We start from the raw sequence: 14,863 nt of genomic DNA on the forward strand, positions 1-14,863 counted from the left end.
GAGGTGGGGTGCCCCCTTCCCCCCACTTCTCCAAAGAGCAAATACAGCAGGGCTGTTACAAAGGCGTTTAGTTTATTCTGGTCAGCATCGCTGAGACTCTGGTTCACATTTCCATCGCGCTCCTTTCCTTACAGTAGTTAATGTGCAATCTCACTGGCACCGCCGGGCGGGGAGGGAGGGCGTTGGCACTCCATGGGGCAGGTGGGCAGCCTGGCCCCATGAAAGAGGTGGGTGCAAGGCGGCCAGCGAGGCAGGGAGGGCCTACAGTCTGCTAGACGGGGTTCTCCGTTTTAGTCTTTCCTGGCTGCCGGGGGTGGGGGAATGGGTGAAGGGAGAGGGGGACACCATGCAGCTCAGAAGGGGGGCAGCAGCTGGCCACCGGGAGGGTTGGTGGGGTGGGCGCAGGGGTGGCTCCGGGGGTAAGGCACAACCCTGTCTTTGGCTCTCCTAGCACGGAGTTTCCTCCCCTGCACCCTCACCAGTCCTGGGACCAGGAGCCCCCCAGGTCCCCTCTAGCAGGCTCTGCCTCCCACCCAGCCCAGCACTGCAGGAACTCGGAGGGCTGAATAGGCAGGAAAGGGACCCACCACCACCACCTCTGCTAAGGCCTGGGAGGGGGAGCCCCTGCCTCCTTTGGGGGGGCCACCCCGCAGCCTGCCCGCAGCCTGCCAAGTGAGCAGGTTTTGTGCTTTGGGATCAGCGCCGGCAGCGTCAAGCTAGGGAGGGTGCGACTAAGGTGCTTGTGCTTTAGCGGGGGAATCCGCTCCCCCCAGGCCACCTGGGGCTAAGGTGTTGGGACCCCAGCCGGCCCCGACACCCCACCCCCATGACAAGTGGACTTTCGGAGGGACCCCCAACAGGCCGGGGTGCTGCTGGCCTCCTATGATCTCCCCAAGGCCCTGCCTCTCTGGGGGGGTGGCCGCAGCCAAAGGCAGGTGGGAGCTAGGGGCCGGGTGGGGTGGCTAGAGGGAACCCAGAGATGAGGAAACAACACTCAAGGGGAGGGAATTAAAAAAAAAAAAACCCACAGCCCTCTGTTCACAGGTAAAACTCTGGGAGGGCTGGAACAGAGAGAGGAATGGAGTGAAGAGCCGGAACAATCGAGAACAATCCAGGTGGGCTCAGCCAGCCAGACCTGGGCTAGGCCCTGGGCACCCTGGAGCTCATCGCGAGGGAGGGGGCTGGGCACCCACAGAGCCCTGGGCGGCCGCACATCCGCGCTCCGGCATGCACACATTCAGCCCTGGCTGCCTTCTGCAGACGCCCCCAGGGCCCGGGCCCCGACACAGTCCCATTGGTTTGAAAAATAAAAGGAAATCTTATACTTCAATATTTCATTCGCTAAAAAAATGTCTTAAAAAGTATGTACAGGGGGTGGGGCTGGAGCCCTGTGTGGGGCCGGGGCAGGCGAGGGGAGCCCCGACCCACCCGCGCCCCAACCCTGGTCTTACTGCCCTTCCTCCTGCGTGTTCTCAACTCAAGCCATCCACGCGCGGACACGCACGCGTGGGCACGGAGACCTGTCCTGTCGCCGAGATCCACCACGGGCTGCAGTCTGCGGAAACTTCCGCAGCCATGCCCACCCTGGGGCTCCTGGGGGGGGCCCCCCTCCCACAGCCCCAGGTGCAGGGAAGGCCCCAAGGGGCAGGAAGGCGCTTTTGGAGACTGGAAGCACTGGGAGGAGGTGGAGGGTCCTGAGAACCCTGGTCCCGAGTCCCAGGGGGCTGGGGAGGGGCTGTGGGTTCCCCCTCCCCCCAGGCCCACCCCTCCCTGGGCAGGCCTGGGGCCCAGAGTCCCCCACTGCACCCCCATCCCAGCTTCCCCCAGCACGCCCGGCCGCCACCCCGGCTCACAGGGTAAGGGGTGGGGGGGCAGAGGGTCCGGGAGCATGCAGCGCCCCCCAAGGGTCTTAGGGAGGGGCAGACAGTAGCTCGTGACCAGGGTGGGTGGGTGTGGTGGGGAGGGGTGTGTGTGGTGCCCTGGATGGGGTCCCCCATTACTGGAGGACCTCTGCCGAAGGGACGGTGAGGGGTCCGGCCTCGCCGTCGTGGCTGGCCGTCTCGAAGCTGTGCTCCATGCCCATCATGTCAGGCTCCATCTTGCACGAGTCACTGATGAAGCTGCTGTAGCTGTCGCCCTCAGCCAAGTGCAGTGGCTTGGCCTTGGGCATCCAGCTCTTGCGCACCACGCGGCGGGCATTGGTGCACATGTCCGCCGCGATAGCGTTCATCTCGCTCTCCTTGAAGTTGGGGGCGAAGTTCTGGCAGTAGTCTGTGGGCACAGTGGTGGGCTCAGGCCCAGACACAAGCCCTGTCCTGCCCAGCCCGGGTGCCGACCCCAGGGCAGGGCTCTGCTGGCCACGCACCACACCCCATAGCCGTCTGCCATGGTCTAGCTGCTTGAGCAGCTCTATGACTGACTCCACTCCCCTGGTCCCCATCAGCGCTGTCCCTAGATAATCCAGCCCTCTCCCCGGCCAGCCAGACTGAGTGCTGGAATGGGTCTGAGCACCACATGGGCTGACAGGACACAGCCCCGCGAGCCGGGGTGCGGCCACTCACACTTGACGGCGTGGAGGACGCGACTGTCCAGTGGCTTGCGTCTGGGGTCGTTGGTGGAAGAGCGGATGCCGGTGCCACAGCTGTTGGCCAGCGTGTTCCTGTGGGCGGGCCGGTTGTCAGCCTGGGGGGTTGGGTGGGAAGTGGGGTCCCCTCTCCCCCCCGGCCCCCAGGGAGGGCCTCACCGGTCGAAGAAGGAGGCCAGGAGCCGCCGCAGCAGGACCTTGTGCCGTGTGCCCGCGCTGACGTGGCAGTTCATGAGCTGCGCTCGCGTGATGTACACATTGGTGCCTGTAGGGGCCCCACGGAGGGTCACTGGGGCTCCCCATCTGCCTGTCCCCGGCTCCCCGCAACACCCTCCCTGTTCAGATCTGGGTCCATAACAGACTCCACAGACCAAGACAGGCAAGGGTCCAGGAGCTCTGACAGGAGAGCTTGCCACTGCCCGCTGTGCGGGGTAGGCTGAGGCACCCCACTGGCCTCAATGGCCAGCCAACATCCTCCCTGCCCTCAAGGATCAAGCAATTTGCCCCGCCTTTCTCTTGTTAGAAACAAGGTCTCCCCATGGGGCCCAGGCTGGCCTATGGGTGTCCCTCGTGCCCACACCCAGGCCAGTGCCCCAGGGGCCGCCCACACACCTGTAACCAGCTCCAGCTTCTCTGAGGGGTCGCCCTCATCATAGAGCTTCGGGTGACAGCGGTTGCCGATCTGGTTGATGAGCTCAGCAGGCAGAGATGCTAGGTCTTGCCGGACTCGGATGCGACTGCGGGACTCAGGGGCCACCTGCTCTGGGAGTGCTTCCACCTTCTCGGCTGCAGAGAGCGGTGTGCGCATGGGTGCAAGGATAGGGGTGGGAGGAGCAGCGCGCACAGGGGAGGGGCCGCACACTCACACACGAGCGCACCGCTTACCTGTCTGGCCGACGTTCATCATGCTGTACATGGTGTACATATTGCAGATCTGCCGGTACTGCTCGTCGGTGCCCTCCTCGCCCGCATCCTCCTCCTCATCCTCCTCGTTGTGATAGGAACTGGGGCTGTCGCTGGTATAGGCACTGGAGGTGCCTGGGCTGGTCCGCTCTGATGTGCTGGGCCCGCTCATCGCTCCCCCAGCCGCCCCTGTGGCGGCCGCCGCCGCTGCCACCACCGGGGCCGGCTGGGGCGTCCGGTTGGAGGCCAGGTCCGGCGTGGAGAACTTGGCCATCTTGCGACTACCATTGCCGCTGCCACTGCCGGCCTCCTTCTGGCTGCTGTCCCACAGCCTCTTGGCCACAGGGGTGCACTGCACTGAGTCCAACTCCTGCTGTTCCGTCTTCACCCGCGACACGAGGGGCAGCGGCGTGCTGCAGACCGGCCAGCCCGACGTCTGCGCTACCGGGCTCTGCGGCTCCGACGACGGAGCCTCCTCGGCATGCAGGCCTTGCGAGTCGCAGCTCGGGGAGCTGACCTTGAGGAAGAACTCAGTGCCCTTCTCCATGATCTCCTGGATCTGCAGGAAGCCAGCGGTGTAGATGAGCAGGAACTGGTCGCCCATGTTCATGCTCAGCCGGCCAGTGTAGCAGAAGGTGAGGATCTGCTGGAAGGACTGTGGCTGCACGGCCGAGGGCAGCTCCACCACTGCGCTGCGGCTGCTGTTGAACAGGTCCCGGAAGTAGGAGCTGCTGGCGGCCAGCACCGCCCGGTGGGCCTTGAAGGCGTGGCCCTTGACCACCACTGACACGTCACAGTACAGGCCCTGCAGCCGCTGCTCATTGAGGCACTCAAGGATGCTGTTGCCAAAGTTCGGGATCTCCATCTGCAGCATCTGCGCCATGGCGGCCACTGAGGGCAGGGGACAGGGAGAGAGGGAGGACGGGTCAAGCGGCTCCAGGCCTTGTGCCCTCCCACTTGGTGGGATCTGGGGCACCTGGCCCTTGTGGTCTCCCAGAAAGGCCTTCCCCATATCCTGTGGTCCCCTGGGGTCTGGCGGAGGCACCAAACCCATGGGTATCAAAACCTGTTACAGGGCTGGGAATATGGCCTAGTTGCAAAGCCCTGAGTACCATTCCTCAGCACCAGATAATCAGAAAAAGCCAGAAATGGTGCTATGGCTCAAGTGGTAGAGTGCTAGCCTTGAGCAAAAAGAAACCAAGGGACAGTGCTCAGTCCCTGAATCCAAGCCCCAGGACTGACAAAAATAAATAAAATATGCCTTAAAAAAAACAAAACCTGTTACACACAACCCTTACCAGGAAGGTCTTCCTAGAAGCTACATGCATCTTCCAGTATCCCTTTTGACTTTGGTTGTTGTACCAGGGGCTTGAACTCCGGGCCTCACTGTCTTGCTCTGGCCCTCAACTACTTGAGCTACAGCTCCTCTTCTAGTTTGGTTAACTAGAGAAAATCAAGACTCTCAAATGTTCCTTCCTGTGCTGGCTCTGAACTGTGATCCTCAGCACCTGTCAAATGTCTGGTACAGACATGGTTTTCCCAAATCCTTTCAATCCTGGAAATGTATTTTGGGGTATGCTGGGCCCTAAAGCATTGTGCTCACTCAGCTGCTCTGGTTTGTGCTTCACTGACAGAGAGGGGGTGGAACACACCGACACTCAAGTCAGCAAAGCTACAAGGGCCCTGAATGGCCAGGATCCGACCCTGGCTGATAATAGGGCCCTTGGACCCACCCTCCACAGGATCCCAAGCTCCACCCATCTAGGGTCCCTGTGCAGGTCACTGGCATGAACTCCAGGAGGAAAGGTCACCTGTCAGTATCTGAAGGGCCCAGCACAGGACCCTTGGCACTGCCACCGCTGAGAATTACCCAAGGCAGACACCAAGCACCAGCCACCAGGGAATGCACCTGAAAACCAACCAGATCCTGCCACCCTTGCTTAGCTGGCTGCCATACACAAGCACGCATGTGCAGGACTGTCCAGAGTTCATCTCCACAGATGGGAAATCCAAGCCTGGCACTCTGCCGGGGGAGGGTACAGTGGGGCAGCGACATGGGAAAATGGCCTGAGGTTCCCCCAATGGCCAGACACAGAACTGCCACCGGATCCAGCCATGGCATTGTTAGGAAAGAAAGCCAACATGAAAATGCCACTGCAGCAGTCGAGTGGCGAAAACCTAAATCCACCTACTAAATGATGGGTTTATTTTAAATGTGGAGAGCCACAGACAATATTTGGTCAGAAAAAGAAATGATTCTATGCAACGACAAACTGATAACTGGCAAGTCCACCAGGGTGGCACAGGCAGTGGCTGCCAGAGGGCAGGAGCACTAGAGGTGGCAGAGGACTAAGGGGGCGCACAATCCAATAACTGCCTAAAAATTCACATGGTGGTATCTGTGGAACTAAATTTATTAAAAAAAACCACTGAAACAACCCAGTGGCTCACACCTGCAATTCGAGCTATTCAGGAGGCTGAGATCTAAGGATCTCCATTTGAAGCCAGAGACTCAAATGTCCAAAATAACCATCAAAAACCCAGGCTGAAGGTGTGGCTTGGTGGTAGGTAGAGGTGGCCATGAGTTCAAACCCCAGTGCCACCGAAACAACCAACAACCCAGGGCAGCGCGCCAGTACAAGGAGACAGGAAACACCTAGTCAGGAATAAACACTTCCAGTGCTGCCAACAAGCAAACAAACTGGGCATAGCAGCCCTCTACCAGAGATGAAGGGGAGGCGGCAGCCTCAGCCCCATGGGGGGCGGTGGAAGGGCCTTCCCAACATTGAGGTGTCCCCCAACTTGATCCATGGCCATGACACAGTTCCCATGACCACCCGACAGCCAGCCACTCAAATATTTGCTGAGTGCCACTGGGAGCTGGGCGCTGTCTCTGGGTTTCGCTGTCTCATGGGGAGACAAGGCCACTTCTCCAGACCACACAGGCCAATGTGCCATGGCAGTGGACTGGGGGCCAAGGGTGGGCTGGGAGAGTGGCCCCTTTGGAAACATCCATTCTGGGGGTACACCCTGCTGAGGAAAGAACTGGATTCCACCAAATTCTCACAGAAGGGCCCTAAGGCTAGCACTGTCTCTACCACTGAGGTCTTCAGGAAGGGGCCTCTCACCAGACCCTGGGTACCAGCCCCCCCAAACTAGGAGAAATAACACAGCCCATGACCCTGGTTCAGTCACCTACAGCACCCACAGTATTTTGTGTGGCTGCTGAGGTAAAAGCTCAAACTACCATCTTCTCATGGAAGACCTTCCCATGTGTGCCTGGCACCCCCAAAGCTGCTCAAGCCTCCCCAGTGCTAGCCCCCTCCCTGCTCAGGGAAGGATGCTCGGCTAATCCTGGACTCCTCAGCACTTTGTGCACTGCTCCATCAGTTAGGGCCCTGCCTATCCACACAGGCCTAGACTGCTGTCTGTCTACACCTTCCCACCATGCAAGGTCCCAGCCCAGGACTGCTTCCCCCTGCTGGTCCCTGGCATCTCCACAGGCCAGCAATTCTGGATCTGTCTTTGGAGCGTGTCAGCTCCTCCCAGCCAGGGACTTGGCCTGTGGCAGTCACTGCTGTCCCTGGCTCATAAGCTCAGGCCAAGTGCGGTCACACTCACTAGCTGTTGTGGCTGGGCACAGTGGTAACCACTGTGGCTCCGACAACCTGAGAGGCTGCAGTGGGAGGAGCACTTGAGCCCAACAGCTCAAGGCCAGTCTGGACGACAGAGACCTCTTCTTAAAAACTTCCAACTCTGCCAGGCACTGGTGGCTCACGCTTGCAATCCTGCCTACTCAGGAGGCTGAGACATGATGATCAAGTTTTGAAGCCAGTCTGGGGAAGGAAAGCCTGTGAGCCTCTCATCTCCAATGAAGCACCAGAAAACCAGAAGTGGCTCAAAGTGAAAGCACTAGCCCTGAGCAAAAGTGCTCAAGGACAGCACCCAGGCTCCAGGACCAACAAAAACAAAACAACTCCAGGGTTTACACCCATTACCGTGGGTACATGTGGGCGCTCTCTGGTCAGGGTCCCATGCCAGGGTGAAGGGGTCCTGGATGACTGTTCTTACTACAGTTGTACATGCCTGTGGGCAGGGACAGGAGGGCAGGGCTCTACCTCTGTAGGAAGAGCACCCCAAGACACCGCCCCCCCCCTCAGCAGAGGCCAGGCGGGCAACAGGTGATGTGGCTTAGTGGCAGCATTTGCCTTGCATGGGTTCCACCCCCAACACTGCAAGCAAAATAAAACAGCCAAGCACTAGGAAGGCTGAGGACAACCAAGGGTCTGAGGACAACCTTGTTCCAAAAAAAGGAATAAAAAGGCAATCAATTCATGATGGCGCCACCCTAAGTGGGAAAAGGCTCTTTTTCTTTTTGGTGCTGGTACTAGGGCTTCAACTCAAGGCTTCCAGCTTTTTGCTGATTCATTGGAGGTCAATAAAAGTTTCACACACTTTCCCTCCCTGGCTGGCTTTGAATCCTGGTCCTTAGATCTGAGCTTTGAATAGCTAGGATTACAGGTGTGAGCCCCCAGGGAGCAGCTGGGAAGATGCGCTCACAGAGGAGGCCAGAGGACACTTATGGGTCCTTCCCTCCTGGAGGACACCAACGGGGACCAGATCCCTCAGCAGACCCTCAATGTGTGGTTGGTGCTTTGATCTTGGGCATCCTATCATGTCTGCTGGCTGAGGGTGTGGCTCAGTGGAAGAGCACCTGCTTGGCTAACAGGAAAGCAGCAGAGGAGAAACATGGACTCCATGTGTAACACAAGAGAAGGCCCTAGCTCAGCAGGGGGGCTGACTCCAGGCCAGGCCCTGCAGTCTCTGTAGATGAGACTCGAAGAGCAGAGTAGACCTGTGGATCCCATCCTTCACATGTCATTTCTGGGCAGAACTGGGGTTTGAATATCACTCAAACTTGCTAGGCAAGGCAATCTACCACTTGAGCCACGCTTCTCAGCCAGGCATCTGTATTTTTTTTCCTCCCTGAAAGGCTGTCATACCCAGCCCTGGCAAGGGTTTGGCTAAAGCCCACTTCACCCACATCAGCACCAAACATCAGCTCTGCTCCCATTTTAATGACTCAGTCCATGCATGCACTGCCCAACTGCCCAAGAAACCAGCTTTCTAGTTATGCTCCACTCCAGAGCGCATTCATTCTCACCAAGAGCAAGTGCAAAGGCCCTGAGGTGATACTGGTTCCCATAACAGGAAGGAGGCTGGTGGAGGGAGGACGGATCTACAGGGGGACAGGGTTTGATGAGATTGTGACTCTCTGGGGATATGGCAGGCATTAAGAATGTGAATCTCAAGGCTGGCCCAGAGATGTGCCCCAGTGGTCCCAGCTACTCAGGAGGATGAGGTAGGAAGATCACTAAGCCCAAGAGTTTAGCACCAGCATAGGCCACGAGTAATACTCTGCCTTAACAAAATACAACCGAACCAAAAAGCAAACACCACCACAACCAAAACCAAAAGTCACTGGGCATGGACACAGACCTGTAATCCCAGCTACTCAGATCTAGAGGATCAGGTTTGAGACCAGCCTGAGCGATTCCATCTCAACCAGTTAGGCTGGCATGGTGATGTATGCCTGTAATCCCATACATGGGGTGGGGGGGGGGGTGGAGGCAGGAGGATCATGGTCTGAGACCAGCCTTAGCAAAAAATGGGAGCCTGAAAAATAATGAAAGCAAAAAGAGCTGAGAGTGTGGCTCAAATGGTAGAGCATCTGAGCTCTAGCAGGTATGAGACCCCAAGTTCAAACCCTAGTACCACCCGAAAAAAAACAATTTAAGGACTCCCAAGGATACTAGGCTCCAGAGATGCTCAAATCTCTATGAATTGGCCTAACATTTGTACAGAATTCTATAGGAACTTCTTTTTTTTTTGGCCAGTCCTGGGGCTTCAACTCTGGTCTTCTTTTGCTCAAGGCTACTGCTCTACCACTTGAGCCACAAAGCCACTTCCAGCCTTTTCTGAATAGCTTATTGAAGAGTCTCACAAACTTTCCTGCCTGGGCTGGCTCTGAGCCATGATCCTCAGATCTCAGCCTCCTCAGGGAGCTAGGATTACAGGGTGAGCCATTGGCACCCTGTATAGGAACTTTTCAAAGTGATGGAAGCCAGGCCTAGTGGGTGTCATGGAACACTCTACCTCTGAGCCACACAAGGCAGTCCAAGTCTTTCTTTTTTCTTTCCTTTTGCTGGTACTCAGGGATTTGTGCTCTTGCTTTGGCTTTTTTCACTCAAGGCTGATGCTCTACCATTTCCGGCTTTTTAGTGGTTAACTGGAGTTAAAGAGTCTCATGGACTTTTTCTTTCCTGGGCTGGCTTTGAACTAAGATCCTTAGCTCTCAGTCTCCTGAGTAGCTGAGATTATGGGACTGATCTAACAGTGCCCAGCTACTGTTAAGTCATCTTCAGATGATATATTTTGTCTAATGTAAATGCTGCACGCCTGTAACCCCAGAGTAAGCATTCCATGTGTGAAGCCAGCCTGGGCTACATAAGGAGACAAGGAACAAAGTCTGTAGAGGACTGAAAATGTGGCTCAGTGGTATAGTACTTGCCTGGAATGTGTGCAAGGCTTTGGGCTCCCTCCCTAGCACTGTAAAAACATGCTCATTACAGTAGTTCACTACAGGAGCGGGAGTTTTGGTCTGTGATTGAATGGGCAGATGGAGCCCTTGTGGAGAAGGAGGCAGCAGCATTTTACCAAGTGTCTCTCCTAATTATGCCTCTGGGCTCCAAATCAGTCTTCCATCTATAAAATGGGCACAGGAGCAGGGAGCCAGCAGCCAGTAGCCTTGCTACTACTCAGGATCCCAGTTCAAAGCCAGCCCAGGGGAGAAAATAAAAAGCTTGTGAGCCCTCCCCAGGTCAACCAATGAAAAGCTGGGTGTGGTAATGCATCTGGGACCCATCAGCTATGATGTTAAAATAAAACAATATAAACAGAAAGATTGTGATACAGAATACCCCTTGCAAAAAGTAACACTCTTATTTCCTACCTAGCAACAAGAAGCTCTGAATTCAAACCCCAGAAAGTGTGTGTTGGGGGGGGGACGACCACCAAATTCTCAAGTTTCCAGCAGCATCCCCCAAGGGCCCCCAGTGCCTGAAAGTGCCATAGTCTGACTCAGCAGACACCACAGCTCTCTGTCAGCACTGCTACCTTTGGCCCCAGTGTTTGATGAGGGGCGCCTCACCTAGGAAAGCCAGCAATACCTTAGCACTCTCCCTAAGTGGCCTCACTTAGCAGAGGGGGGAACTGGGGCTCCGAAGTCCAGACTTCTAGCCAGGTCTTAGGTGGCACGAGGCACAGAATTTACCTCTAGCCACTACATTGTGTGGCCCACTCTATGCCCTGCCCAGAAGCCAGACACAGCTGGCCTAGTGACAACCAAACACCTAACACAACCTCCACACATCACCTCTACCATGTAGCCTAGCAGCCACTCCAGCCTGATGCCCACGCCAGAGCCACCTCACAGGGCTGTCCAGAGAAGGTCTTCTCACCAAGGGACAGAGGACAAATGGGAGGAGGACCTGGGCAGCCTGAGAGGCTATAGGAAGGAAAAGGGGGTATCTAAAGAAAGACATGTGTCACCTAGGGATAGCAGCTAGCAGGGTCCACTGAAATGATCTCAAGACAGGACAAGCAGCAGGGTGCTGGTGGCTCATGCCTGTAATCCTTAGCTACTAAGGAGGCTGAGATCTGAGGATCACAGTTCAAAGCCAGCCTGAGCAGGAAAATCCATGGTTCTTTTTTTTAGTCAGCTGTGGAGCTTGAACTTAGAGGTCTTCTGGTCAAGGCTCGTGCTCTACCACCTGGAGCTCCACTTCTGGTTTTCAGGTGGTTAGAGATATAAAGAGCCTCACTGGCCTTTCTTGCCTGGGCTGATTTGAACCAGGGATCCTACAAACTCAGGGTCCTGAGCAGCTAGGATTACAGGGGTGGCCCATGAGACTCCTACCTACAATTAACCACCAGAAAACTGGAAGTGGTGCTGTGGCTCAAAGTGGTAGAGTGCTAGCCTTGAGCAATAATAGCTCAGGGACAGTACCAAGGTCCTGAGTTCAAGCCCCATGACTGATCAAAAAACCCCCACAAAACTGAACAAGTGCTCAGAGAAGTCAGAAAGGGGTGGGGTGGACAGTGGAGGGAGGATCCAAGAGGCGGACAGGGTAGTGGTAGTGCCTTGTGGGGGGTTCACTGTAGACCAACACCTCTAGCATATCTCAGGTGTCCCTCTTGGGCCTACCAGGCTCCCTTTCTGTCACCTGCTCTGGGGTCAGCCCCCTCCAGCCCCACGCCTACATCTGACCTCTAGGCTGCCCAGTCAGGACCCGGCCCAGGAAGCGGAGCCCCAGGCTCGCCCTACCTGCAGACAGCACTGAGACACTCTCTGGGCCACAGTGGGTTGGTCTCACTCCTTCCCTCACAAAGACAAAATGTTTCAAGCACTTAGCAGGAGCCTGGCGCACACTCAATACAAGCTTTGAATGCACTGTCCTCTGGCCTGGAACCCCTCCTCCCCCCAGCTAACTTACTATTCAGATCATGGCTCTTCCGGAAGCCTTCCTGACCACCCCCACCACCACCCCTCTGCCTCCTGCCATCCTCACACCCAACTCCGTATATGGTAGGGAAACAAAACTGTTCCCTTGGGCCATGCATTTGTCCCACCTGTCTGTGAACCCCAAGTTCTTACCGAAAAGTGCTTGCTATAAGTGCCTTCTGCTCTGGCTCCAGGTCTGGCCAAACCACCTTTTGCCTGCCTATTTCAGCTGTAATGCCTGTCTGACCCCACCCTGCCCTTGGTACCACAGGGACAGGGGCTGCAAAGCTTATGCCTCAGCAGCTAGCCATGACCCCACCAGGCAGAAGAGAAGGTCCTTTGTGCATTCAGTTCATATCCAAAAGACAAGGGCAGCATGAAGAGAACAAAGGCAAGTGCAAAGGCCCTGGGGTGGCAGCACGATTAACATGAGGGAGGCTGTATGGAGGATGGAGGTCTTGGGGATATGGTTTCAAGGAACAGCAGTCATAGCAACAGACCAGACATGGGAAGGGAACAGCCTGCAAGGGTCAAGCTCCTTATGAGGGGCAGCTGGCCCTGCCCCCAGTGCTCCCAGAACCAAGAGGCCAACAGGGCCCGGGTACTTGGGGTGTGCATGTGTGTGTGTGTGCAGTAACTACAGGGACACACATCAAGCAACTACTAGACTCAAGAACCAGCAGCTATCACTTCACTCAAGTCGCCTGCTGCTCCCATCTCAGGTACTAAGGATCTCAAAGCCACAAACACTTTCTTAACAGCCCTATAGTGAGTCCAAAAAGAACAAGAAGCAGGCAACCTGGCAGGCAACCAGCTACCTGACCCCTGGCCTCCCCGCTCCCACAGGGAAATTGGGGAGAAAAGGGGTGCCCAGGCTGGACAGAAAGAAATGCCCACTGTTCCAGTCCCTTGGGGACACCAGGAAAAGGCAGCTAGCCAGTCTGTGAGGGGACTATTACCCCTCCAGAAAAGACATGACAAAAGACCTGAGCCAACAAGAGTCCCATGAGGGAACTGGGAATAACAGCGCCCCCATTCATGTCCCCAGACGGCAAACTTGGCCAGGCCACTCTGGGTTTGATAGGAGGGTAAGTCAGTCCATCTCAAATTACCATGTTCTAGTCCTGAGCCTCAGCTTTGTCCTCTGGACTAGGGCCTGACCCAAAGACCTCCCAGGAAATGTCCCAGAACCTGGAGTGCCAAAAGCTTGGGCCAGGCTGTAGGGGCCAGACTGGATTCCTTCTGGCTCTGGCCCTGCAATCAGGTCTCCAAGATTCTTCATCTCCAAGGAGGGTGCCCACAGAACTCAGGCCCAGTGAGTGCAAACCTGAAAAGCTACTATGTATGACAGACATTCGGCTTCCTATTTATTAAACGTGAGTCCCCAGGCTCAAATCCTCCAAGCCAGGAGAAAGGATCCAGGACCCCAGATTCCCCTATTCCACAATTTCTCAAGGCTGATGGGACAGAGGTGGGAGAGGGCCAGTGGATCCGGAAACAAGATGTTTGAGGTAGGTGTGCCAGTCCATGTCCCCAGCTGCCCACACAAACACCCACCCACCAGCAGCCTTGCGTCTTCAAGCAGGCTGGCCAAGGCTTCAGAAATGAAGTGTGAGAAGAGGATTTGCCCCCCCCCCCACACTCATTTTGACCCTGGGTGAGGGTGTGTGTGTGGGGGGGGGTACATTTTGGCATTTCTGTTCTGGTCACACTAGTTTTTCTTGACCTGTTCCCATATCCTCAGCCTGGCTCAAAGGCTCTGCCTGGTCCAGCTCTCAAAGGCATCTACACAGTCCCAAGCCGTACCTGATCATTCCTCGCCATCTGCCAGCCAGCAACCTTCCCCCTCCCCGCCCCCCACGTCTCCGGGCCCTGACCTCACGTGACCCCCGGCAAACAACCCCGGGATGGCCGATCCGCCCCCCCCCACCCGCGCTAACTCCGCCCCGCCCGCCAGGCCCCACTTCCGGGGCCTTTCCGTCGCCTCCCACGGGCCTGTAACCTGACCCACCCACCTCCTCCAGGGCCCGGACCCTACCTGCGGACCCGGCCCCTCCCCGGCCCCTCTCCGCCCCCTCTGGCCGCGCCGCGCGCCCTCCTCCCTCAACGGCCGCCGGAGGCCGGCTCCTCCCCTCCCCCTCCGGCCTCCCCCCAGCGCCTCCGCACTTTTCCCTTCCGCGGCCTAACAACTTCCCAAGACGCCTCCCCGCACCTGCCCCGGCCTCCACTCCACCGGAGTCTCTGTTGGGGTCCCGGCCCTACCCCGCGGCGCCCAAATCTCAAGAGGCCCAAGGCCGGAGGCTGGACGCCATAGGCCGCCCGCGGCGGCCGGGCCTCTCCGCCCTCGCACGGGGCGGGCTGCGGGCCCGGCCCCTCCCTGGCCCCAGGAGCCCCTTCCCCCCCAGGTTCTCGCTCCGCACTCGGCAGGAACCTCGGATGCCCTCGGGCCGCCCCGGCGGGAGGAGGCCGGAACTGGGCCTGGGGCGGGTCGTCTCACCTGCGCCGTGGCCGCGCTCCGGGCGCTCCCGGCGGGCTCCGCAGCGGCAGCTGGGGCCGGGCCTGGGCCCGGGGCGCACCCCCCTGCGCCTCGGCCTCGGCCTCTGCCTCTGCGGCCTCCGGGGCCTCCGCCTCAGCAGCAGCGGCAGCCGCGGCGGCCATTCATTGTGGGCCAGGCCGCCCCAGCCGAGCGCCGAGCGAGCGCACGCCGCGCCGCCGCCGAGCCCCCAGAGAAACGGCCTGGGCCCCGCCCTCGCCACGCCCAGGGACACGCCCTCTAGGCCGGGCTAGCCGAGCTCCGAGCGCACCCGCTCTTC

At 57.7% G+C, this 14,863-nt stretch overlaps 1 protein-coding gene across 1 annotated transcript; it reads right to left on the bottom strand.

Annotated features, from left to right (window-relative positions):
- Nucleotides 1-53: 53 nt before the first annotated feature.
- Nucleotides 54-14,728, bottom strand: Nacc1 (nucleus accumbens associated 1). The gene is made up of 6 exons (XM_048342392.1): nt 14,548-14,728; nt 3,470-4,378; nt 3,197-3,370; nt 2,744-2,849; nt 2,562-2,659; nt 54-2,271 (listed from the first exon to the last, which is right to left on the bottom strand). The coding sequence occupies exons 2-6, from the start codon at nt 4,368-4,370 to the stop codon at nt 1,997-1,999; spliced, it is 1,554 nt and encodes a 517-aa protein (XP_048198349.1). The 5' UTR covers nt 4,371-4,378; nt 14,548-14,728; the 3' UTR covers nt 54-1,996.
- Nucleotides 14,729-14,863: the final 135 nt, after the last annotated feature.

This window comes from Perognathus longimembris, chromosome 3 (assembly GCF_023159225.1).
Source record: "Perognathus longimembris pacificus isolate PPM17 chromosome 3, ASM2315922v1, whole genome shotgun sequence".
In the NCBI taxonomy this organism is placed as follows: Eukaryota; Metazoa; Chordata; class Mammalia; order Rodentia; family Heteromyidae; genus Perognathus; species Perognathus longimembris.